This window comes from Baudoinia panamericana (genome assembly GCF_000338955.1).
Source record: "Baudoinia panamericana UAMH 10762 unplaced genomic scaffold BAUCOscaffold_3, whole genome shotgun sequence".
In the NCBI taxonomy this organism is placed as follows: Eukaryota; Fungi; Ascomycota; class Dothideomycetes; order Mycosphaerellales; family Teratosphaeriaceae; genus Baudoinia; species Baudoinia panamericana.
In genome coordinates this window covers 429,249-449,937 of record NW_006911259.1, presented here as the reverse complement: position 1 = coordinate 449,937, position 20,689 = coordinate 429,249, and the positions used below count along the sequence as shown (strand labels likewise).

General features: G+C 53.7%; 10 protein-coding genes and 1 pseudogene across 11 annotated transcripts; 4 read left to right on the top strand and 7 right to left on the bottom strand.

Moving 5' to 3' along the window:
* Positions 1 to 801: 801 nt before the first annotated feature.
* Positions 802 to 978, top strand: BAUCODRAFT_120077 (uncharacterized protein; the record flags this gene model as incomplete). The annotated part of the gene is made up of 1 exon (XM_007675740.1): positions 802 to 978. One exon carries the CDS (start codon positions 802 to 804, stop codon positions 976 to 978), a length of 177 nt encoding a protein of 58 aa, XP_007673930.1.
* Positions 979 to 1,008: 30 nt separating this feature from the next.
* BAUCODRAFT_380118 (uncharacterized protein) lies at positions 1,009 to 1,590 on the bottom strand. Its single transcript, XM_007675739.1, has one exon. The coding sequence runs from the start codon at positions 1,451 to 1,453 to the stop codon at positions 1,127 to 1,129; it is 327 nt and encodes a 108-aa protein (XP_007673929.1). The 5' UTR covers positions 1,454 to 1,590; the 3' UTR covers positions 1,009 to 1,126.
* Positions 1,591 to 2,142: 552 nt separating this feature from the next.
* On the bottom strand, positions 2,143 to 3,041 carry BAUCODRAFT_31044 (uncharacterized protein; the record flags this gene model as incomplete). The annotated part of the gene is made up of 3 exons (XM_007675318.1): positions 2,143 to 2,552; positions 2,623 to 2,870; positions 2,965 to 3,041. 3 exons carry the CDS (start codon positions 3,039 to 3,041, stop codon positions 2,470 to 2,472), a joined length of 408 nt encoding a protein of 135 aa, XP_007673508.1. The 3' UTR covers positions 2,143 to 2,469.
* Positions 3,042 to 3,324: 283 nt separating this feature from the next.
* On the top strand, positions 3,325 to 4,755 carry BAUCODRAFT_84564 (uncharacterized protein; the record flags this gene model as incomplete). Its single annotated transcript, XM_007675604.1, has 4 exons — positions 3,325 to 3,558; positions 3,649 to 4,185; positions 4,240 to 4,375; positions 4,433 to 4,755. The coding sequence occupies 4 exons, from the start codon at positions 3,325 to 3,327 to the stop codon at positions 4,564 to 4,566; spliced, it is 1,041 nt and encodes a 346-aa protein (XP_007673794.1). The 3' UTR covers positions 4,567 to 4,755.
* A 6-nt stretch (positions 4,756 to 4,761) lies between these two features.
* BAUCODRAFT_t13 lies at positions 4,762 to 4,843 on the top strand (annotated as a pseudogene). Its single transcript has one exon. The product of its transcript is annotated as a tRNA-OTHER (tRNA).
* A 232-nt stretch (positions 4,844 to 5,075) lies between these two features.
* On the bottom strand, positions 5,076 to 8,988 carry BAUCODRAFT_137019 (uncharacterized protein; the record flags this gene model as incomplete). The annotated part of the gene is made up of 3 exons (XM_007675738.1): positions 5,076 to 5,470; positions 5,521 to 5,629; positions 5,674 to 8,988. 3 exons carry the CDS (start codon positions 8,986 to 8,988, stop codon positions 5,391 to 5,393), a joined length of 3,504 nt encoding a protein of 1,167 aa, XP_007673928.1. The 3' UTR covers positions 5,076 to 5,390.
* Positions 8,989 to 9,844: 856 nt separating this feature from the next.
* BAUCODRAFT_103240 (uncharacterized protein) lies at positions 9,845 to 12,242 on the bottom strand. Its single transcript, XM_007675737.1, has 5 exons — positions 12,008 to 12,242; positions 11,875 to 11,955; positions 11,673 to 11,818; positions 10,809 to 11,608; positions 9,845 to 10,749 (listed from the first exon to the last, which is right to left on the bottom strand). Exons 1-5 carry the CDS (start codon positions 12,141 to 12,143, stop codon positions 10,089 to 10,091), a joined length of 1,824 nt encoding a protein of 607 aa, XP_007673927.1. The 5' UTR covers positions 12,144 to 12,242; the 3' UTR covers positions 9,845 to 10,088.
* Positions 12,243 to 12,684: 442 nt separating this feature from the next.
* Positions 12,685 to 14,468, bottom strand: BAUCODRAFT_120072 (uncharacterized protein; the record flags this gene model as incomplete). Its single annotated transcript, XM_007675736.1, has 6 exons — positions 12,685 to 12,952; positions 13,018 to 13,054; positions 13,112 to 13,303; positions 13,363 to 13,935; positions 14,000 to 14,379; positions 14,434 to 14,468. The coding sequence occupies 6 exons, from the start codon at positions 14,466 to 14,468 to the stop codon at positions 12,685 to 12,687; spliced, it is 1,485 nt and encodes a 494-aa protein (XP_007673926.1).
* Positions 14,469 to 15,346: 878 nt separating this feature from the next.
* Positions 15,347 to 15,878, bottom strand: BAUCODRAFT_31040 (uncharacterized protein). The gene has a single exon (XM_007675317.1). It carries the CDS (start codon positions 15,856 to 15,858, stop codon positions 15,418 to 15,420), a length of 441 nt encoding a protein of 146 aa, XP_007673507.1. The 5' UTR covers positions 15,859 to 15,878; the 3' UTR covers positions 15,347 to 15,417.
* Positions 15,879 to 15,998: 120 nt separating this feature from the next.
* Positions 15,999 to 18,109, top strand: BAUCODRAFT_103232 (uncharacterized protein; the record flags this gene model as incomplete). Its single annotated transcript, XM_007675735.1, has 3 exons — positions 15,999 to 16,020; positions 16,190 to 16,828; positions 16,889 to 18,109. Exons 2-3 carry the CDS (start codon positions 16,220 to 16,222, stop codon positions 18,107 to 18,109), a joined length of 1,830 nt encoding a protein of 609 aa, XP_007673925.1. The 5' UTR covers positions 15,999 to 16,020; positions 16,190 to 16,219.
* A 174-nt stretch (positions 18,110 to 18,283) lies between these two features.
* On the bottom strand, positions 18,284 to 19,676 carry BAUCODRAFT_379824 (uncharacterized protein). The gene is made up of 3 exons (XM_007675734.1): positions 19,633 to 19,676; positions 19,371 to 19,576; positions 18,284 to 19,320 (listed from the first exon to the last, which is right to left on the bottom strand). Exons 2-3 carry the CDS (start codon positions 19,460 to 19,462, stop codon positions 18,459 to 18,461), a joined length of 954 nt encoding a protein of 317 aa, XP_007673924.1. The 5' UTR covers positions 19,463 to 19,576; positions 19,633 to 19,676; the 3' UTR covers positions 18,284 to 18,458.
* Positions 19,677 to 20,689: the final 1,013 nt, after the last annotated feature.

The following is a 20,689-nucleotide window of genomic DNA, read 5'->3' as shown; positions in this document are numbered from 1 at the left end:
GCAGGGTAGTCGCGCATGCGGTGATTGGGCCTTCTCCGACCGTGGTTGTTAAGCTGTTCGCTGTCAGCTTCCTTAACGAGATGATTATTTCTTGCTTGTTAACGCCTATGTTCGGGTAATTGTTGTCTCGCCGCCAGTGACGGTGACGACAGAGGGTGACCCTGAGATGAACACTGTCGATGTAGACTGCAACACTGTCTTCGTAGACGCTGCATCCCGTCAGTTAATAGCCTTCACACATGGATACAAACAGACCAACCTGGCAGTGTTACGGTGCTCACAAAGCCGAACTTCGTGTATGTGGAGATCGATGTCGCGGTGACTGTTGCCGCAGCGCATGTTGAAGTCGAGCCGTAGCCCCAGCCAGAACTTGATGAGGTAGTCGCTGGCGACGAAGCAGCCGATGAGGAGGACGAGGAAGCGTGCCAAGATCCACCGCCATTACCCCATCCGTCTGGCACAGCGTCTCGTCGCTGCTCACGGTGCCATGGCGAGCCAACTGCCGTGGCCACCAGGCCGGCAAGAATAAGCTTGTGGATCATATCGATTGTAAGAAATCAGTAGCAAGTAGGGTTTTGCTCTCACTGTAGAAAGAAAGTGGAAGCGAGAATATAGGAGCGAGAGAGAAGCGAGCGACAGGTACAGATCGAAATGGCGTACGTAGAAGAGCACTTATACCGTAGATTGACCGCTCACGCTTGTTGCAGCGGGATTGCTTATTACACAGCATGTCTATAACGGCAGAGGATATGCATTTCTGCAGCGGTCTTGCAGTATGCAGTACGTGTGTAGGTCAGCATCATGTTGAAGACGCTGTGCCGCCAGCCTGAAAGGCCAGGATCTTTCGCCAAGCATATCGTTGCCAGAAACCCGAGTGGCGGCGAGTGCATTTACAGCAGCAAATACGGAAGTGCACACTACCAGAAGTGGTCGATCCACTTGCTCGCATCCGCGTGGTTAGATGCTGTGGTGACATAAGGAGCTAATAGGGTAAGAAGACGGGATGTGGCGTTCGCAGCGTCTAGAGTCCTTCACGAGACATGCAGCAATGCAATCACTTCGGTCGTTGTCTTCGGTCGTCAGATGGAATTGCTGCCGGGTAGCCTGACGTTTGGGCGAGTCGCCATCAGTACGAACTTTCTGGTCGCAATCTCACTTCCGGCTCGGGCTCTCTGTGCGATTGTATACATCGCTGTGGGTTAGAGCACTTTGGTGGTGGATTCATGCTGCAGCCACGTCGTATTTTTGCTGCAGGAACAACCAGGGTCCGCTCGAGACAAGTGCCCATCCTACCATTAAGCAAGCAGTTACCAAACTTTTTTTGCACAGCACGTAGACCACGTTGCGCACACGATAATGCGTGCAGGTCGGGGTGTAACCGTAGTGTGGGGCGGCGAGTATACCGGAAGTTCCACCACCGCGTGAGGTGGCGAGGTACCTCGTAAATCTTCATCTACCAGATCCAGAGAGTTCGGCATGCGGTGCGGACACCGCTGAGAAGTAGCGCAATGCAGTGCTGGAGAATGAGCCTGTCATATGCACGAATGCTTTGCCATTCCCAGGGAGTACGGGTACAGAGAACAATGGGCTTGCTGTCTGTGGCCTAGAAGGGATACTGCGGAGCCATGACTATCTGCGATTCCGTCGCCCACTATGGCCAGGTCATGGTCGCCATGCATCGTCCGACCACCCATGCTTCGACAAAGGTGTGTACCAGGCTGCCGGGGGCTATGCTTTCATCTCATCTCGTAAATGCGGTGGTGGCCGCTGCCTGCCTCGTTTGGTCGCAGCATGGTACCTGCAGCTCGTGCACTTCGTGCTGGCCACAAGACATAACGAAGCTGCGGTGTCAGGTGTACCCCTAACAAAACTGTCACATCGTGTCGCTCGGGTCGGAGCAAGACCATGCGACGACTTCCCCCAACATCCATAAGTTGCTGAGTTGGCAAAGTGTATTAGGGAGAAGTAAAGGTGATCGGGCATGTAGTGTGCAGACTTGGGTGCATCTACGAAACCCCCCACTTTTGTGTCACGTGACATGGCTCGATACGAGCAGTGCTCCTCGAGCATACTCACACATAAACATTACTCGAGCAGTGTAACAGCTAATCACTCGTCATTTAGACCGTACAGAGCAAAGTTCGGTGGATGAGCGTCAGTAAATATCGGCGATGATCATGCATAGATTAATGCATCGGGTAGGCATGAATAGTTGTGAGACATCCTGTACACTGTGCCACCGCCCAACGCGACACCTCAGCACAGGTCGGGACGAGTCTCATGACGAACAGTGAAGGGCTTATCGATGCAGCAAAGCGGCGTTGATGGAATGAAGCCTTTTAATTTGCCTGTTCCCGAAGCCTTCAGGTACGCTCGAGCGCCAGTTCATGCAAGCGTAAAAGCAATTGCAGCAGAGTACTGCAAACCCTTGGCGCCATCGCCATTCCACCACACGACGAACGCAATGATCTATTTGCCCTTCTTCTCCTTTGCGCCACCCTTCGTCTTCGCAGTACCTCGGAACTCCTTCGACCGGTTCTTCCTCTGCTTGCCTGTTCCAGTATGTCAGTGGATGTGCAGCGATAGCTTGACCAACCCGTAGCCGCTTGGGGTTAAACATACGTTGCTGTCTGCTCGCCTTCTCAATCTTCGAAGCCTGCCCGTACCGCACCAGCCTGTAGTGAGGCTCAAACTTCTTCATCGCCTCCTCCGAGTCGTAAATGAGCGCAAATCCAGTGCTCTTGCCGCCACCAAATTGTGTCCGGAAGCCGAAGCATGAGACTTGGTCCTTTGAAGCCTTGTAAAGTTCGGAGAGCTTGCCACGTAGCTCGTCTTTGGAGACATTCGGCCGGTTGGGGTGGAGAACATCACTGTACCAGCTTTACGTTAGTAGATTGCTTGATGATGGCAGGTGTAGCAGCACAGCTGGTGCAGTATCTGCCGCTGCCGAGAGGATGTACGCACACGACCATCTGCTTGCGGCCGAGGAGCGGGTTGCGGATGAACTTGCGCGTGCGCAAGGTCACTTGACCTTCCGACATGATGGTGTTACTCGGTGTTGATGTAGGCGTCGAAATGTAGATGAGCGCACGCCTGGAAGCTGGTATGGTCGTTGACTCTGAATTTGGCGACGAACGTGGTGCGGAGTCTGCAAGTCTTGGCGTTGCCTCAGGCTGCCAAAACTCCGTTTCCAAAAGCTCCCGCTCTGCAAGTGACACAAGCGATGGCAATCTATCAGGCGAAACGATCGTATATTCTGGAGAAAGCATTATGCATTGGGCATAGTCGACGGATATAGAGAGAGGCTGTCGAGAACTTGACCACATGGATTTGCAGCTTCGCCTTTTCCGTCGTCAGTATCTGCAGCTCGTCGAGCCAGACTTTCTTGCCTGGCCGCCAAAACAACTTCTTCGAGACGCAAGTGTTCAGACGTGGCTCTACCGGGCTCTATTTAACTCTGATAGAGTAGCGAGGCTTCCACCAGAGCGCTACCAACTTCGTGTCCTCAAGCCATTGCTCGCCAGAATCGAGCAGTCCATCGAGGATCCCGAGGAAGATGTAGGTACTCATTGTGTTTTCTTTTATCTTGTGTCGATGCATTGTTCATACCTTCCTACTTTCCATGTCTGATTTGCTGTCGTCCGGTAGGAGATCTCAGACCAGCTTATGTCGCATCTTTCCGCACTTATGGCTACAGCGCTGCCTTCCGAGATGGCTGCTGCGCAACGGAAAACGTATGTCACGTTCACCTGCATAGGACCAGGCCAAGCTGAAGTAGGCGAGACGGACGATCCTACAATCACCCTTCTGGAGCGGAGACACTTGATATCCGGCTCACAGACTACAGGCTTCCGGACATGGGAGGCTGCTTTGCACCTTGGCTCGTACCTATTGACTTCGCAGGGCTCAGATATTGTACGTGGAAAAAGCATACTCGAGCTTGGAGCAGGAACTGGCTTCCTTTCCGTTCTCTGTGCCAAACATCTTCAAGCCAAGCATGTCACGGCGACGGATGGCGACGAAGGCGTAGTTGAGGCGTTGAGGGAGAATCTGTTCCTCAACAATCTCGATGACGAGCAGCGAGTGCTTACGAGCATCCTGCGTTGGGGCAGAGGGTTGAAAGGGACTTGGGTTGAGGAAGACTGTGAGGCTTGGCCGTATGACGTTGTCATCGGAGCTGACATTGTAAGCTCTACAACGCATGCTTCGCTATTACGTAACGTTGCTCACTTTTGTCAGACGTACGACAAGGTCGCCATCTCAGCGTTGATCGCTACACTGCGTTTCCTCTTCGATCTGCGGCCGTTCCTAATCGTAATCATTTCTGGCGCGGTGAGGAACGCAGATACATACGATGCGTTCCAGCAAGGTTGCAGTGAGTTGGAGAGCGGTTGTAAGCCCAAGGCACGAGACTCGCTGACCCGTCATGTAGCGCGAGCCGGCTTTGTAGTCACAGAGGTGGACTTCCATGCGAAGCCCTTGCGTGAGCAGAAAGCGTTATTCTATGCAACAGCAGTACCAATGAAAATGGTAAGCATCACAAAGCCGCGACCGGATCAAACCTAGTATATTGCGTCACTTTGAGACAGAGTAGTTGATCTAGCATTTGTGTGTGAAAACTATATTCCTGCTTATGTTGAATATGGTCATACACTGCTTCCTTTCGCATCGAAGAGCACGGATAAAGCGGCTAATCTTCGGCACGCTCAAGAATTGGTATATATGAACATAAGAAATTTTTAGCGACAATCCAAGGCTCCTGCCGGGGTAGCTCAATCGGTAGAGCGTGTGGCTCTTATTGGAGAGACAACCTCAAGGTCGCGGGTTCGGTTCGTCTAATATAATCGATAGACATCTTCGAATCATCACTAATATCTAATAGAGCCCCGCCTTCGGCTATTCCTATCCAAACCACGCAGTGGTTAATCGAAAGGCAACCAAGGCTCACTGCACCTTCATTTTTTTCTCTATTGCATGGCGCATCCCTCCAGCTTCTACATTGTCATTGTCGTTGTCAGCCCTGTACAGAGCTTTCAAGAAGCAGCCTTAGAGGGGTTTGATTTTGGTCGTGAACGACACAAGTGGTTCTGTATTGCCAAAGGCTCTCTTTCATCTATTGCTACAAACAGATATTGACACACAGCCGTTACTATCACAGGGCCTAACCCTCTGGACATCGTCCGGCCCAACGGAACAATTCACGCTCTGAACATTGCCCAAGAATCTCAGTGCCAGGTATGGCATGTCGTTACGCCTGATTTTGCACCTGCAGTTCCCAAAAGCGCCTCACGCAATTCGCTCGGCATTCCAGTGCCAACAATGTCATGTCTCTCAGCCTAAGTACGCCGTGGTACTCCGGTCGGATGCTGTCAAAGACTCATCCCACCCATCTACTCCAGCCGCAAGCCGTTGTGCCGCGCCCAGATGCGTAGTGTCAGTCGCGAAACGACAGCGTACAAAATGCTCAGCGCTGTGCCACTGTTAGCTATGCCATTTCCCACGCATACAGAACTACCTTACCCGCCCTCTCCTCTGCTGCCCATGCATCTGACTTTGCGCATAGTACTGCGCAGCTGGGTGCATCTGATACTGCCCGTACCCATTCATGCCATTCATGCCCATCATCGGGCTGCCAAATCCTTGTTGCGGGAAATTCGGCATACCCGGCGTCACCATTGACGAAGCGGCCATGTTCTGCCGGTACGGATCCATCGTCTGCGGTGTTGGCGGCACACCCCCGTACCCCATCCCATTCGCCATAGGTGTTGCCATCGACTGCGGCGCGCCGTAAAAGTTCTGCGACTGTCTCCGTGCTGCCTGTGCCTGTGCGAGCATGGCTTGCTGATATTGTATTTGTGGGTTTATCGGACTGATGCCGGCTACGGACATGGCTGGGCTGTGCGTGTATTGTGGCGTGATCAGACCGTTGCCGTACGCATCGAAGCTGTTTGAGTCCATGCTCGCTGTCCGCTGCAGGTGCGGACTCATGCCATCCATTTGCTGGTGCTGAGGCGTCACTGCCGCGTACGGCGGCCTGGCGTATCCATTCTGAGTCGTATCAAGCGCGGGTAGGCCGTTCATCTGTCGTGTCTTGGAGTTGGACCTGCTGTTATGATTGACTGGTGTGCCGCCGTGCCTCGTCGATAAGCCCACCTCCTCCATGAGCCTCTTGTAGCCCTGCGATGGCTGCACATTGAGCTTTAAGAGCACATTCCGCACGTTCTCCGTGCATTCAGGACGAATAGTGTCATCCAGGAAAGGCGTTGTGAGAACCTTGAATATCAATGTCGCACCACACTGTTGGTCGCTAATGATGTCAGTGAGAGTCTGCTCGTCGAAGAACAGCGCACGAAGCATGCTGTCTCGTGCTTCGGGTTCATTTCGCTGATTGATAATCTTCAGCACGGTAAGATAAGCCACCTTGTGCGTGCAAAGGTGCACTAGATGTGGTATCAGTCGTGGTGCGAGTACAGATCGTCTCCGCGGGAAAGTGCAAGTATCAAGGAACCATGTCAGCAAGAGCGCGCCGTTCGAGTTCGTCGCAAGCTGGACGCTATGCAAAGTGATAGCGGCCGCCATCAAGCGCTTCTGGTCGTTCGTAGCAAAGTGGCTTTCCAGACACGCTCGCATTGCTCGTGCACCAAAGCGGCCTTGTGCGACGTCCCACAATCGGTTCAACATCGTATCGAAGATAAAGTCGTTAGCCGGCGCTTGGAAGCGTAAGCAACACTGAATGACATAGTTGCCATACTGGTCCAGGAACAGGTTGACACAATACGGTCGTAACGCTTCGATGATTGTGTGCGTCTGCTGCGGCGTCCTTGCCACATCGATGATCTTTTGAGCCGCCCAGGTGCCATTCTTATGTACGCCTATCTCGGCGAGATGAGGTGCGATCTGCACAAGCATTGCCTCCTTGGTCTCTTCCGAGCAGTGTTGGAAAAGTTTCTGTACAACAGTGTTGCCCAGATAATCCGATGCCAGCTCAGCAACTTCCGGTAGCATTTCTGCAGCTATACCCTCGAGCTCCATAGGTGTGCATGAGTTGTTGTCAATGCGCTTACGAATATCCCGCAGCCGCGGTGCGTCGTGCATGCGGTTGTGGTTCGGTTCGGGAACGGGCGGGATCTCGTGATAGTAGGTGTTATAGCTCATCGCACCATCAAGCATCGCTGCAATCCGAGCCTGGTCCTCATCCGTGGCCCCAAACTGTTGCACAATATGATACACCTCATCACGCAACTCGAGTAAGTCCGGTGTTGCGAGAGCTGCGGCTGCTGTTTCGGCGTTAATATCCACAGGCTGCGGAGCCATTGCAGTTGTGCTGTCGACTCTTTTGGTCACGAAGGGATCTGGACTCGGCGAAGGATACGCGCCGTTAGCGCCAGGTGTGTTCGAAGCGCTTTGTTCTTTGGCGAAGCCGATCCGTATTGGGCCGCAGCCTGGGAAGATCTCCTTGCCGTTGCACTGCGCCTTTGCGGCGATAGCGCTTTGTATGTTCTCGAAGTTGACAAAACCACAGCTCTTGTGGGTAAGCACCCTTGCAAACTCAATCGCGCCGAATGAACCAAAGATTACATTCAGTGATGAGACCGTGGTGGAGGAAGGGACGTTGCCCAGCCAGAGTGAGCGTGTGGGATGCTCCATGGTTGAGTCGAAGCCACCCTCATACGATGGCTTTGTGTCAAGTGTCATGTTCTTGACCGCTCCGCTGAGGTCATTGAAGTCAGACCCATCGTTGCTTTGAATGTCGGCGATACTTATGCTGTTATCGAGCCTTGATGGTGTGGGCAGGAAGGCCCGCGAGACTCGAGACGCCGGTGAGTCAAGGACGTTACCGGCGGTGCGAGCTCGCGGTCTGTTCGCGCTGGCGAAGTTAACAAACGCTTGCACTTCCAGATTGTGCTGGCGAATCTCCTCATGGATAGCGGCAGCGCGGGCAGCTGCGGCTTCGGCGCTTGGAGTTAATTGTCCGCTGTAAAGTCGCTGCGCATCACCGTAGTCGTCTATTAAGTCTTCGTCTCCGTCTACATACTTCTCCTTCGCATTAACGGAGAAGGATCGGAAGCGGTTGGCAAGAGCCTTGGTATCATACGCGTTCAACGCCGCCAGATCTGCGACCGTAATGCCGTGAGGCTGGCCAATGCGCTGCTGTGGTGTGTCTGCCAAACCGAGGTAGTCCAGTATCCTGGCATCGTTGTCCCCAGGCAAGTCTCTTGGTGAAGAAGGCGCATCTGACGATCTGATGCTCTGCAATGTGCTCGCCCTATCACGACCTGCCATCCAATTGCTTGCGAAAAGGGATGCACCAAACGGATTCGCACCACCCAACACATTCCGGTGTGGCATGGAGCCAGCCCTCAAGCGCGATAGTAGCGCAGCATGGCTGGACGACATGCCGTTTTGCAGCTCTGCCGGTGTTGATGGGTTGGACTGATAAGGACTTGTCGATGACGGAGGGCGGCTGGTCTTAGGTAACAGCGAAGTTTGAGATCCATTGAGCGAGCTAACAGGCGGGAAGCGTGAAGGCACGGTCCCAGCTCGAGCTCTGCGGGTGGAACTTGCCCCGGATGCGCTGCTGGAAGCGCCAGCAGTTGTCTGACCCGCGTCAAAGCCCGGGAAGCTATCACTGCCTGGAGATTCAGGTATGGTCTCGCGAAGAGGTGTAGAGTGGCCGCTTCCAGTCGTAGGTGGTCCCCAGACCTGAGGTGCAAGGCCTTCTTGCGCTTGTATTTCGCGAGCTCGCTTAGGGAAAAGTCGGCTACTGAACTCTTTAGACGGAGACCCTGCTCCGGTTCTACCAGCAGCCGCCTGGGCCGCTCCACTCCCAAGGCCGTTACCTAGCGGATAACGTAGGCCTGAACCCGCAGGCGGCTCGATGGGAGAATTAGCTGCGGACGTGTTTGCGGAGCGGGCCTGACTCGGCGGATTAAGAGATCCAAGGCCTTCCAGGTTCATCTTAAAATCCGGTCGCGTACCTGGCGCCATTGTGTTGGTGTATGGTTAAGATGGTCTGGCTCAGAACTGTGAAGGTCACCTCACAGGAGTTCCGGGCTCCGCGCGTATTCTTAAGCTAGCACAGGGTGTCGGTCATTGACCTCTTCCAGGCTCGCCACTGCAATGCTTCCGAGCTCCTCTACTGTTCTGGCCGTCTCTAGGCGTTTGGCCGATGCAGCGATCAAGTGCTACTTCATCCGCCGTCGCTCACGTGTCTCTTTTGCACCTCAGTCACTAGCCCCGTTCCTCCTTCGTAGGTGTACAAGTTGACAAGGAGTGGTAGTCCGGTAGATGTATAGGAGGGTGCGATGAACAGATGCCGTGAAATATGAAACGCTGTGGTGTTGTCAGACCGTTACCGTGGTTGTTGAAGATTATGGTACCATATGCTTAGGTAGGTCGAATAGACAGGCTTCGCGGCCTTGAGTCGTACAGTGGCGGCTGACCTGGTGAAGGAGAGTATAGAGCGGAGCCACCTGCAGCGCTACACAGCGCCAGAGACACCGAGAGCGTACACAGATGTGCAAGGAGGTCTCAGACGTGGTCGTCAAGGTGAATGCTTGGCAAATGATGGCAAGCGGCTTTTTGGCGCGGTTTCAGAAGCGACCAAGGGTTCTCGGAAGTTTCGGCCGCTTGATGCCTCGTCAAGATCAACTTGCTCGGCCAGCGATGTGAGAATCACGATCTCGCACGAGATGCTACCAGAAGGATAGAGGGCGAGAAGAGATGCTGAGCGTCTCAGGAGCTAACGGAAGCGGTCGAGTGTACCAAGTACCGACGATCGCTTCTCAGTGGCTAGGAATCTGAAACCACAGCTCCTCGAGCCCTGCATAGAAAGCAGCGGGTTGGCGCTTGCGAATCGTGTGACGGCTTGCTCGACTTGGCGAATGTGCTGCACGCTCTTCGGCATACCACCGATCAATATTCATAGAACGGGAAGACGCCTTCGCAACAGGAAGCGACCATTGCAATCATCTGCTACGGGCCACAACACTGCCCGTGAGCTGAGCATATTCTACAGCGTCTATGGGTCGGATACTCGGAGAGCCTCCTTTCAACCATGTGCGCTGCAGTATCTCTTCGAGTAAGCGCTACTCGCATCGTGACAAAACCGATTTCATCACCTTAAGCAGCCTTTCATAACCATCTCGCTCCCACTTCACACATCTCCATGCGATGAAATAATCCGGCCGGACCAACACACACCCTGACTCGGAGATTCCTCGTAGCCTCGCCCATTCCAGATACCGGTCTTCATACTCCCTGCGGAAGCCTATCTGGTGAGCCGCAATAGGCACTCCAAGTTTGGCCGACGCGGTCTTGGCTGCTGCTTCCCAACCGTCGCCCCCAATGCCGGTAAGAAGCACGAACCGACCCTTTCCAGCCAGATCAATGGTAGAGATGGCCTTTGAGGGTACAGCTTTGCTTAGCCAGGCGTGAGGTAGGCGCGCTCCCGGATATGTGGAGGGGTGGTAATGCTCCAGTGGGTCTCTGTCGAAAGGTGGAGGACCGCCTGTCTCGTCATGCGTATACACCGCGCTCGATACGTACCGTTGGTTCATCTCGATACCGAGTCCATGCTCCTCACGATCAATGAGCCGGAGCGCCGCTTGGAACTCTGCGCGGCGCTGTCGCCCGCTGTCACTGTCTTCTTTCAACACGTCCAATGCCGCCTTCCCGGCTTCGGTCGTAGGCTCAAAGCTTCCAAGCAAACGCCAGATATTGATATGATTTCGCAGCGACGCATTGGCCCTACACTACGGTCAGCCTCTTGGATCGGAGATCGGTGTTCAACAAAGCTCGCAACTTACTGCGTGACTACATCCAAACCTACCGGCTGCCGCTCATCATTGTACGAGTCCAGCAACGCTCTCCCAGCCCATCCACGATGAACATACGCAACTTTCCAGGCCAGATTGTGAGAGTCTTGGATGCAAGTATTTGAGCCCAAGCCGTGATTAGGCGGATGACGATGCACGGCATCTCCTAGGCAGAAGACATCACCCTTCGAGTAAGCGTCGGCTGACGTTTCGTTGATAGCCCACGTGGAGACTCCTTTGATGGTGAACTCAATCGAGTCGTCACCGATGAGCTCACGCACCCGTTCAACATAGTCTTCCGGCTGTCGCGCTTTCCTTTCGGCACTAGGCTTCATGAACAAGATACAAAGCCACTCGTGCCAAGGCTTGACCATGCGTATGCAGCCTATCCAGGCCCAGTCCGGCGTCTGTTGGTCAGGTTGGAGCAGCCAGTGCAAGTTACCCATGCGATTCTCCATCAAGTGCGCCATGTCTGCTTCAATGAGAAGGTTGACTGCAAAGCCGCCCCCAGGTTTGTCGGTGAAGGGTAGCTGCAGCGCTTTCGCAATTCGGCTGCGCCCGCCGTCTGCACCAAAGAGGTACCTGCAATGCACGTCGTAAGTCTGGTCGGACAAGAGGTCACGTAAGGTGCAGTTGACACCCGAGCCATTGGGCAGTTGCTTAAAAGATACCAACTCCGTATCGAAGCGACAGTGGAAACCGTTGAGCGTGGCGTACCGAGTCAGTATAGGCTCGAGCAATGTCTGTGGCAAGTCCAATGGCTGTGAAGGGCTCGCCAACTCATAGTCACCCTGCGATCGCCGGTCAGTTAGGCCGAGCGAATGGAAAGGGCTGCAACTAATCACTCATGCGAACCTTTCGATTCGGAGAGTTACCCCACGAGAATATGCGTGCGTACTCCTCTCCCGCCATGCTGTGAGACCACCGAGTGTGCACCATGCAGTCTCCAAGAGTGCCGATGCTGTAGCAATCCTCGTCTAAACCTACGTCTCGCAAGCAATCTAGCTCTGTTAGTAAAGCGGTGCTCGGTACCGCAACCCCACGTGCTTGCGCTTACCTATGGCCGCCATGTTGGTGATATGAGCTCGCGGTGTATCCGCGGTACTGGCTGCCTTGCTGATCATCAAGCCTTTCAGCCCTGCATTTGCATTAACCACGGTGTAGCAGAAGCGTATCAAGCATGAGTATACCATTGTGTGCTAGAAAGGTGGCTAAAGAGCCCCCAGCAGGCCCAGTGCCAACAATGAGGTAGTCGACAGCCCTCACGCCATTGCTGGTATGCTGTGACAAGGCTTCAGTGCCGTTAATGATGTCATTCGATGCCATGCCTGGGATGGGTGAGGACACGGTGGCATTGCTAGTACCAAGGAGTCCATCCTTTAACTGACCATATTCTACTATGGGACTGGGTGCCCCGTCGCGGACTGTCTACGGTGGGGAGTGTTGTCCGGGATATCGGCCAATCCCATTCAGACGGCACGGCTCCGCATGGGGTCTAATGGGGTCGCATTCACTTAATGCTCAGCGACCCCGCCGGGACCCCAGTTATTGGCTTTGGGGCAATAGATCGTGCAGTGACACAGGAGATGTGCGGTCCAAAGGATGAACTTGCCGCTCAAGCTCACCAGCATATGCGCCCTACAACCCTTCTGCAGCTTCTGGAAACGTGTGGATGCAGATGCACCGGCTCTACCGTAGAGACCTCTTGACCGCAGCGTAAGTAGCCCGAGCTTGGTCACGGCTAAGGGCGCGCAAGGCTGTTGGAATGCGCGTGGAATGCGCATGCTGCTATGACAATGGGCAGCAATGTTGAAAAACCGAAATATTTTACGTTACAATGTTTTTTTGAACAATCATGAATCATGATTTAGACCGTACTGAGGTCCGTGTCATCGTACTTAGCAAACACGTCTCGGCACGCCGCCAGGAATGCCTCGTCAATGGCATTGCGCCTCGCCTCTGAGCGGACGTTCAGCGTGATTGGGAAGTCTTTTGCGCTCAAAGTCAGACCCTCCCGGAAGCCTGTCTCCACGCTGCTGTCGGGGACAATGGGCTGCCCAGTCTTCGTATCCACAGCCATTTCAATGTCGAATGCCCACAGCATCTTCGATACCACGTGAAAGAGGTTACGTTCCCTAGCATCGATATGTTAGTATCTCGAAGATCCCTAAACGATTTGTGTGGTCCTCCTCATGCTTACGCCAGATGGATTCCGGGACACAGACGACGCCCGTTGCCTAACACCAAGTCAACAACAGCGCTCAACGAACATCATTGAGTGGGCCGTAACCTACCATATGCAAAGTGATCACGCTTCCCAGGGTCTGCGCTGTTTGCGTATTCGGCGGAGAAAGATATCCACCCTCGATATCGGTCAGGGTCGAACTCTGCAGGATTTGCGTACATGGACTGATCGTGATGTAGACCCCAAACATTCAGCAGCAGCATGGAGCCCTTTGGAAGCATTTTGCCCTCTACCCACAGATCTAGGGCGCCAACTGGTCAGGTGGATGGTCTCGACGTGTCAAGAGTTTTCAAAGCATACCTTCGGAAAGCTGATGTGGCACGCCGACGCCGACTATCGGGCGCCATCTCTGGGTTTCTTTGATGATAGACATGATATACGGAAGCCTGTCGTAGTCGGTGTCGTCTGGTAGACGGTCCTCTGGAATCACAGCGTCGATCTCAGCTTGTGCCTTCTTTCGGATTGCGGGGTGGAGGATCATGGCAAGGACGAAGGAAGCAAGCACGGCGGCGGAGGTATCGGACCCGCCCTTCATCGTAACACCGGCAAGGTTTGAGATTTGGTGCCTCGTCAAGGAAGTGGTACCCTGTTGGTCCAACAGCCGATCGATCACGCTGTTCATGGGGCCTGTGCGCTCCCTCCTGCGCAGGACTAACTCATGCAACCCGTCGTAAAGTGCACGCATCTCATCATGGACGACTGTAGCTCGTGAGATCCAGTTTCCCAGGAACCGCTCGGGTACCCACTTCAAGGCAGGAATCACGTCTACCGGAGGTGTAGCGCCAAAGGCATTGATGGCTGCCCAGTTGCCCAACAGCTTCTCGAAACGCTGGAGGTACTTGCCGTGTATACTCGGAGAGCGGATTCCGTAGACTTTGTGGGCAGTCAGCGCTGGCCTTTCCAACCCCCAAGAAATCAATTCAGAAGCTCGCCATACCTATGCAGAGTACGATGCTATTTGTGAAGCGTTCGATGTGCCTCCTCCAGTCCGATGGCGTTTGCAGCATATCATGTAACATCTGGACAGACTCCGCATGTTGCAAGGGCGCATGCAATTGCTTACACTTTCCTTCCGTCAGGTCAGCATGTATGAGTTTGCGCAGAAGACGCCACTCTGGCGTAGCGTCCATCCAAAGTAGGTGGTCGCCGCCTGTAAGCAATTCTTGCCGGAGTACGCTGGTAGGCCGGTCGCTGGAGATAGAACTCTTCTTGTCCAAGAGCTCCTTGACTGCGTGTCGGTCGCTTAAAACGATTATGGTGCTGGGTCCGACCTTGAGTGAGTAGATGCCACCGTACTGCTTCGCCCACTCGGTGAGTCTATGTTGACCGTCAGCTTTCACACCCGGCACGCAGTCTTCACGCACAACCCACTTGAAGAAGATCTTGGTGGTTGGCATTTGAAGCATATTGCCAAGGAGCGGTACAGTGGGAGGCCCTAGTAAGCTATTAGATAGTACCGGCTACGCGCATGGTGTAGGACTCGCCATCAGGCATATGGCGGCTCCTTTGGCCAATGGTCGCGCAGGCATAAAGCACAACAATCGCAATCGTGCTTGCAAATATGAGAACAGGGAGCATATTGACAATGTGAGTGATGGCCAAGCTGTTTTTCCGTAGCGTCGGACTTATGAGGCTTCGGCAAAATTTGCGAGATAGCAGGCTTGTGTGCCAAAGTTGGCTGATGGTACGACTCACAACTATGTGTCCACTTGGGAAGTGGAACGCGTGGAATTCCAGCGCCCACATATACTTTACGCCCATCTCCACAAGGTATGTTACACTGCTGGGGAAGTGCGGAGGCTGTGCCTGCCACTTGCTTAGAACTACCCCATGGGGGCCGAGCCTGGACGTAGACTTATGCGTTGACACTCAACTGTATTACCATTGGAACACTAGACCCAAGGCTGCCGTACTGGTAGCGGATGGGACCGACAGAGCTCTTACGCAGAAGCGCTGAGAGTCCATGGGACACTGAATAATCCAGGTGACCTCGAACAGTGTGTCAAGCTAGATCCGACGGGCACATTGCTGCTATTGATGACAGACAAGATGCTAGCCAGCTAAACTGGGAGCGCGCGAGTCAGAGGACAATGGGAACATTGCAGGGAGACCACAATGGCGGATGTGTTGTGAGAGGGAGACCACGCCGAAGCGGCCACGCTCAGAAATGCTGCGTCATACGCAGATCACCCTTGGCAGGCCAAGCTAAACTTAGAACGCCACATAGCCCTATGCGGATCGGTGAATCTGAGCACTCATCTTCTCAACAGTATAGAAGCATTACAAGACCGCCATATACACATACTCGACAGCCTGCAGCAGTTATGAAAGTGCTATCTCTGCCACTATCCCTTGCTACCTCTCATTACCGCTAGCTGGGAGTTCACCAGCACTTCTCCCAAGATACTCCTTCAGAGGTTTGCCCTGAATATGGACCGGATTGGAGTCTTGCAGAACGTACACCACTCGAACCCATTCCTGGTCACTCGGGTTTCGCCAGGCGTGATTCGTGCCTCGCTGTATGCAACAGTCTCCACGAAACAGCTGCCGCTTCTCCCCGGAGTCCAGAATCAGCTCGATTGATCCTTCTAAGACGATGCCAAAGTCCAGGCTCTGCGTACGATGCATCATAGATTCGAAGCCGGGAGCGAAGTCGACATAGCGTAGAACAGTGCCTCCAGGGTTGACAATGCCAAGCTTACTAGACGCGATGCGCTTGTCGTGTGTGGCGATGTCTGCATTTCCGTTCATGTCGACTGGAAAGATGCTCGTCGTAAATGGGACACTAAACGCCATCCCTTCGTTGTCCACTGGCTGCCATTTTGCGGGGCGTTGCTCCTGTATGATAGTGGCTCCGGTCTTCGAATCATGTCCTGTAAGGTACGCGGTAAGAGAGGGAAGCCTCCTCGCCAATTGGCTATCCGTAGGCGTTCGGCGTTCCATCTCGACTCTTGAAATGTAAGTTATCGAAATACCCACAATCGTCGTCCGATGAAGTCTGCAGTCAGGCTACGCATTGCAGCGGTTTTACTGCCTGCTCGGCCTACCCCAGCCATACCTCTAGCTACCCCATCCTGCCGATTGGGCTGAACAGACAGACATCTCAGTTATTAAGCAGCAACTACAGTGACCATAAACGTCAGGCACATCGATCGCAATGCCGCTGCCGCTCAGGAGTGATCTCCACACGCTTGATGAGACTACGTTTGATTACATCTACGAGGAGAATGCCACCATTCGTCTTCCGGGCGGCCGAGGTATAGTCCGCTGTAACGTCTACCGACCCAAGGACACTTCTCGAACATACCCTGTGCTTGTTACGTATGGCCCATATGGCAAGGATGTTCATTACTCGGTCTTCCATGCAGCATCGTGGTCAGAGGTTCCGCAGGAGCATCGTTCTCCACATTCTGCTTGGGAAACACCAGATCCAGGCTTTTGGACCCGCAATGGCTACGCAATCGTCCGGGCCGACGAAGTAGGACTTGGTCAGTCTCCAGGAGTCCTCGACACCATGTCTCGCGACACAAGTCTTGCATTTGCCGATGTTATCGAATGGGCTGCAGATCAACCGTGGTCAGCTGGCAAGGTTGGACTGCTTGGTATCAGCTACTATGCTGGTAGTCAGTGGCGCGTAGCGGCAAGGAGGCCGCGTGGATTGGCGTGCATCATTCCCTGGGAAGGCATGAGCGACTACTATCGGGACCGGTGTAGGCACGGCGGTATACTGTCAAATACCTTCATTGACTTCTGGTGGAACCGCCAAGTAAGGTCACGGAACCATGTATAGGGTACAAGGGTGACTTTCTGACGCTCATATGCACAGGTATTGAAGAACCAATATGGAAGGCCAGGCCGTGCTGCGCAAGGTTGGTGCTCAGACACCATTGAAGGCTCGCTTGAGGAGACCGAACTTCGCACCAATTGTCACGATCAGACTCTCGAGAACGTGCAGAATTGCTTCATGGATCAAGAATACTACTCATCCAGAGACTATGAAATGTCTGATATCCAGGTACCACTACTCTCCGTCGGCAATTGGGGCGGAATCCTGCTGCATCTTCGTGGGAATGTGGAAGGCTTCATGAACGCTGGGTCGCAGACCAAGTACTTACGGTTTGTTACTGGACGTCATGATCTCCCATTCTATACGGCAGAATGTGTCGCACTTCAGAAGAGTTTCTTAAACGCCTTTCTGAAGGGTGACGACCCACAAGGGTGGTCGCAAGCCAAGCAGCCGCCGATCGGGTACAAGCTTCGAATAGGTGATGTTGGGTACAACGACTCCGCGGCAGAAGATGCTTATCCCATCAAACATGGACAAGCTTGGCCCCTCCCAGACACTCGTTACACGAAATACTATCTGACTGCGGCCCGGGAACTGACAACTTCTCCGGGTGAGACGATGCAGACTAAGGGATGCATATCATACGAAGCACTTGGCAGTCTGGAGCACGTTCAGGCGGTGCATTTCTCCTCCGCACCGTTTGATGAAACGGTCGAGTTCACTGGTCATGTCACTGCACACCTCAACGTCTCCGTCACAGCAGTCAGCGGATCCGACACACAACCTTCAGACATTGATATCTTCCTTACACTTCGTCATCTCAATGCCGATGGAAAGGAGATATATTACACAGGAACGATAGGAGATCCGGTCCCAGTAACGAAGGGCTGGCTACGCTGCAGTCTTCGCGCAATCGATGAATGCAGTCCACGCCACGCACCCTGGCACCCATGGAGAGCTTATCGGTCTATCGACTCTTCTGCTCTGCACCCCGGTACGGTGTATAGCGTCGACGTGGAGATCTGGCCAACCAATGTGGTCATTCTTCCGGGTGAGAGACTGATATTCGAAGTCTCTTCTGGTGACACGCAAGGTGCTGGTTTGTTCAAACACACTTCTGAGGAGGACAGGCATGTCGATCGATTTGCCGGGGCGAACCATATTCACTTCGGGGAAGGTTATGACAACTGGGTATTGATGCCCGTCATTGGGGCTACCTCGAGCGGGCAAGGGTGCAGTGCCTCGTCAGTAGACCATTGAGGGTGCAGGATGGTAATGCTAAGAAACTGAGTCACCCGCATACGTTGTCTTCTTTGTAATGGTTGGTACTTTGGTCAATATTCCTAAGCTATAACGACGTTGTCCGTCAGCGGTGCAAACAATACGCACATTCCGTATACAATGGTATGAGCTTGTGCGGCGTCCTTCTCTCCAGCACAACTCTCGCCGTGATACTAAGACTAAATCGGAGACAGGTAGGCTCAGAAACTGCTGCCGACGATATCTTTGCGGCTGGGTCTCCGGTAAATGTACGTTGTTACTGGAAAGCATACCATTATCTCCTTGCATTGTAGCGAACAGCCTCTCCAACCGGAACAGGCGCCCGCTATCAGCTCATGTCACAAAGCATTCGTGCTAAGGGCTGCGCCACGGCCACCTTGAGGAAAGACAGAAGCCTTTCTCCTCGCACAAGCGGAGCCCTGACCAGCGGCGCCGAAAGCCGGTCACGCATGGCTGCGCCCTTGACGTACAGAACCAAGGTTGCGTAATATATGGCGTACGGTACGTGCGGCGCTTCGTACACGACTTTTCGTGGCTCTGCTGTGTTGCCGGAGCTCAGCGACGACCGCGACCTCAGTGACGCATCTGCCTTCGGATGCGTGAGGCTAGCTTCGACGATAGTGGTCAGTTGCTCGGCATGCCAATGCGCAACGTCATAGTCACGCTCCTCCAACCAGCAATGGATCTCTTCAGCCATGCTTCTGCCTCTATGACCGTGCGTTTCCGAACCTGTGCCTAGATAGGCGAACGTTTGGAGTGTACTGAGGTTTGCGTGGAGATTGATGCCAATCATATGGTATAGTAAAAGCGCCGTCATGTCTGTCGAAGGGACAGCAACGCCCGACTGAATCCATTTCTCACATGCTATCTCAACAAAATCTGGCTTGCCTATACGGAGCGCTTCTGCTAGCACAGTGTCGCCCTTGTGTTGGTTTCGCCGTGGGTAAAGGACTGTCCAGAGATGCGGAGCTAGGGAGGCAAGTGATGCGAGACTACAATCCTCTCCGTTGGCTGGCCGCGGCAATACTGTCCCATCAACAAGAGCTGCGGCGCTCCGAATGACCGAAGTAAGTCGACTGCCCTGTTGTGCTTGCGCGGCCAGTCGAGTCAAGGTGTGCCACATTAGAGTAGGTGGTCGCATCATCATCACCACTCGATAGCAATCAATGATATACAAAGCCTCAAGCAGTCTTTGGACTTTAGTCAGCAGGTTGGTACTTCCCGGACCGTGAGAGCTTACCGTGCAGCTTGTTCATCATTATGGGCATCGACATCATTTGCGTACGCCTCGGTGTACTCGGTGATGGCCTTTACGTTCGGTAAGCGTGACATTTGTGTAATCTGCTAACAGCGACCTACGTTGGTTAGGTCACCCTGGAACGCTTCCACGAATTCGTAGCTTCTCTTGTTGCCACTACAGAGACCATAAATCTTCAGTAGAATGAACTTGGAACCATAGTTAGTATGTCTTGAGCCATCGCCTTGGGTGGGCTCCAACGTACTGTTTTCACCCTCTCCAGAGCGACCGAGCTGGGAACGTCGCCGTCTCTCGCGGCATTGGACTGCTAATGTTAGACGGCATCGCGTGCTACATTTCAAATAAGTAATCCTCTCACCTCTGCTAATAACAACCTACGAGCGTCGTTATACATGACTTTGCCAACTTCGGTGCTACCAGGCACGGCGCAGAACAGCCCGCCAACTGCGCCCATTGCGAGAATGTACTTGATGGAGTGTTTGACGTCGTTGCCAGCGTCTTCAAGGAACGTGCTGAACGTGGGTGGGATGTGCTTGCGAGAGAGACCGATAAAGATCTTGAGGATGTCGGCATTGTGGCTACGCAGATCGGGCGGAGCTGAGTACCACATCTTACCACATTTGTCGCGCGAAGGTGATGCGGATCGGGATTTCGCGTTAAAATAGTCTTGCACATCGGTCGTAAGACGTAAGGTAGGACTTGGGAGCGCAGATTGTTCGATATTGTTCAGTTCGAACAGGCGGGAGTCGAAGAACTCAGTATCATCAAACCAGAACTGAGTGTCTGGTAAAGCCCACATCGGGTCCAAGTCGGACAAGTGGCCCATGCCCGGTTGAGCATTATCATCAGGTAATGTTGATATGGCCATGTCGAACAGACCGTCAGCGCTCGCAAGAGGCGTAGCTAGGGCCTCCGCGATTACGGGGTTCTGGTAGGCGTGCTGTAGATGTGTTTCGGAGACAGTGAAGCTTCCGCCAAAACTCTGGTCTGAGAGATCAGTCGGTGGCGCAGAGAGTGGGGTGTTGCAGTCGAGATGTGTTTCTGGTACAGCCTCGTAGAGGCACCGGCTCGACCCCGAGTAGCATGGCTCACATGGCGTCCGGCCGTCGCATGCGACCTTGCGCCTACGGCAGACTATACATGCTTTGCGGACACGCTTACGGACCGTTGTCCGCTCAAAGGCGTTTTCGCCTTGACCGCGGCTTGCGGGCGCTGAAGGGCAGGACTTCTCATGTGTCGCTCGCACATCGGCTCGCTGGAAGGAGCTCGCACAGAAGCCGCAGGTATATGGTCTTTCTTTA

Bases quoted from the DNA above. Each gene is read 5' to 3' on its own strand.
- BAUCODRAFT_380118 (XM_007675739.1), bottom strand. From the start codon at position 1,453: ATGAAGATTTACGAGGTACCTCGCCACCTCACGCGGTGGTGGAACTTC.
- BAUCODRAFT_103240 (XM_007675737.1), bottom strand. From the start codon at position 12,143: ATGGCATCGAATGACATCATTAACGGCACTGAAGCCTTGTCACAGCAT. The intron at 11,956-12,007 runs GTATACTCATGC...ATGCAAATGCAG, and splicing joins CACCTTTCTAGCACACAATG to GGCTGAAAGGCTTGATGATC. The intron at 11,609-11,672 runs GTTCGCATGAGT...CGGCGATCGCAG, and splicing joins GTAACTCTCCGAATCGAAAG to GGTGACTATGAGTTGGCGAG.
- BAUCODRAFT_31040 (XM_007675317.1), bottom strand. From the start codon at position 15,858: ATGGCGTTTAGTGTCCCATTTACGACGAGCATCTTTCCAGTCGACATG.
- BAUCODRAFT_379824 (XM_007675734.1), bottom strand. From the start codon at position 19,462: ATGTCACGCTTACCGAACGTAAAGGCCATCACCGAGTACACCGAGGCG. The intron at 19,321-19,370 runs GTAAGCTCTCAC...TAAAGTCCAAAG, and splicing joins AATGATGAACAAGCTGCACG to ACTGCTTGAGGCTTTGTATA.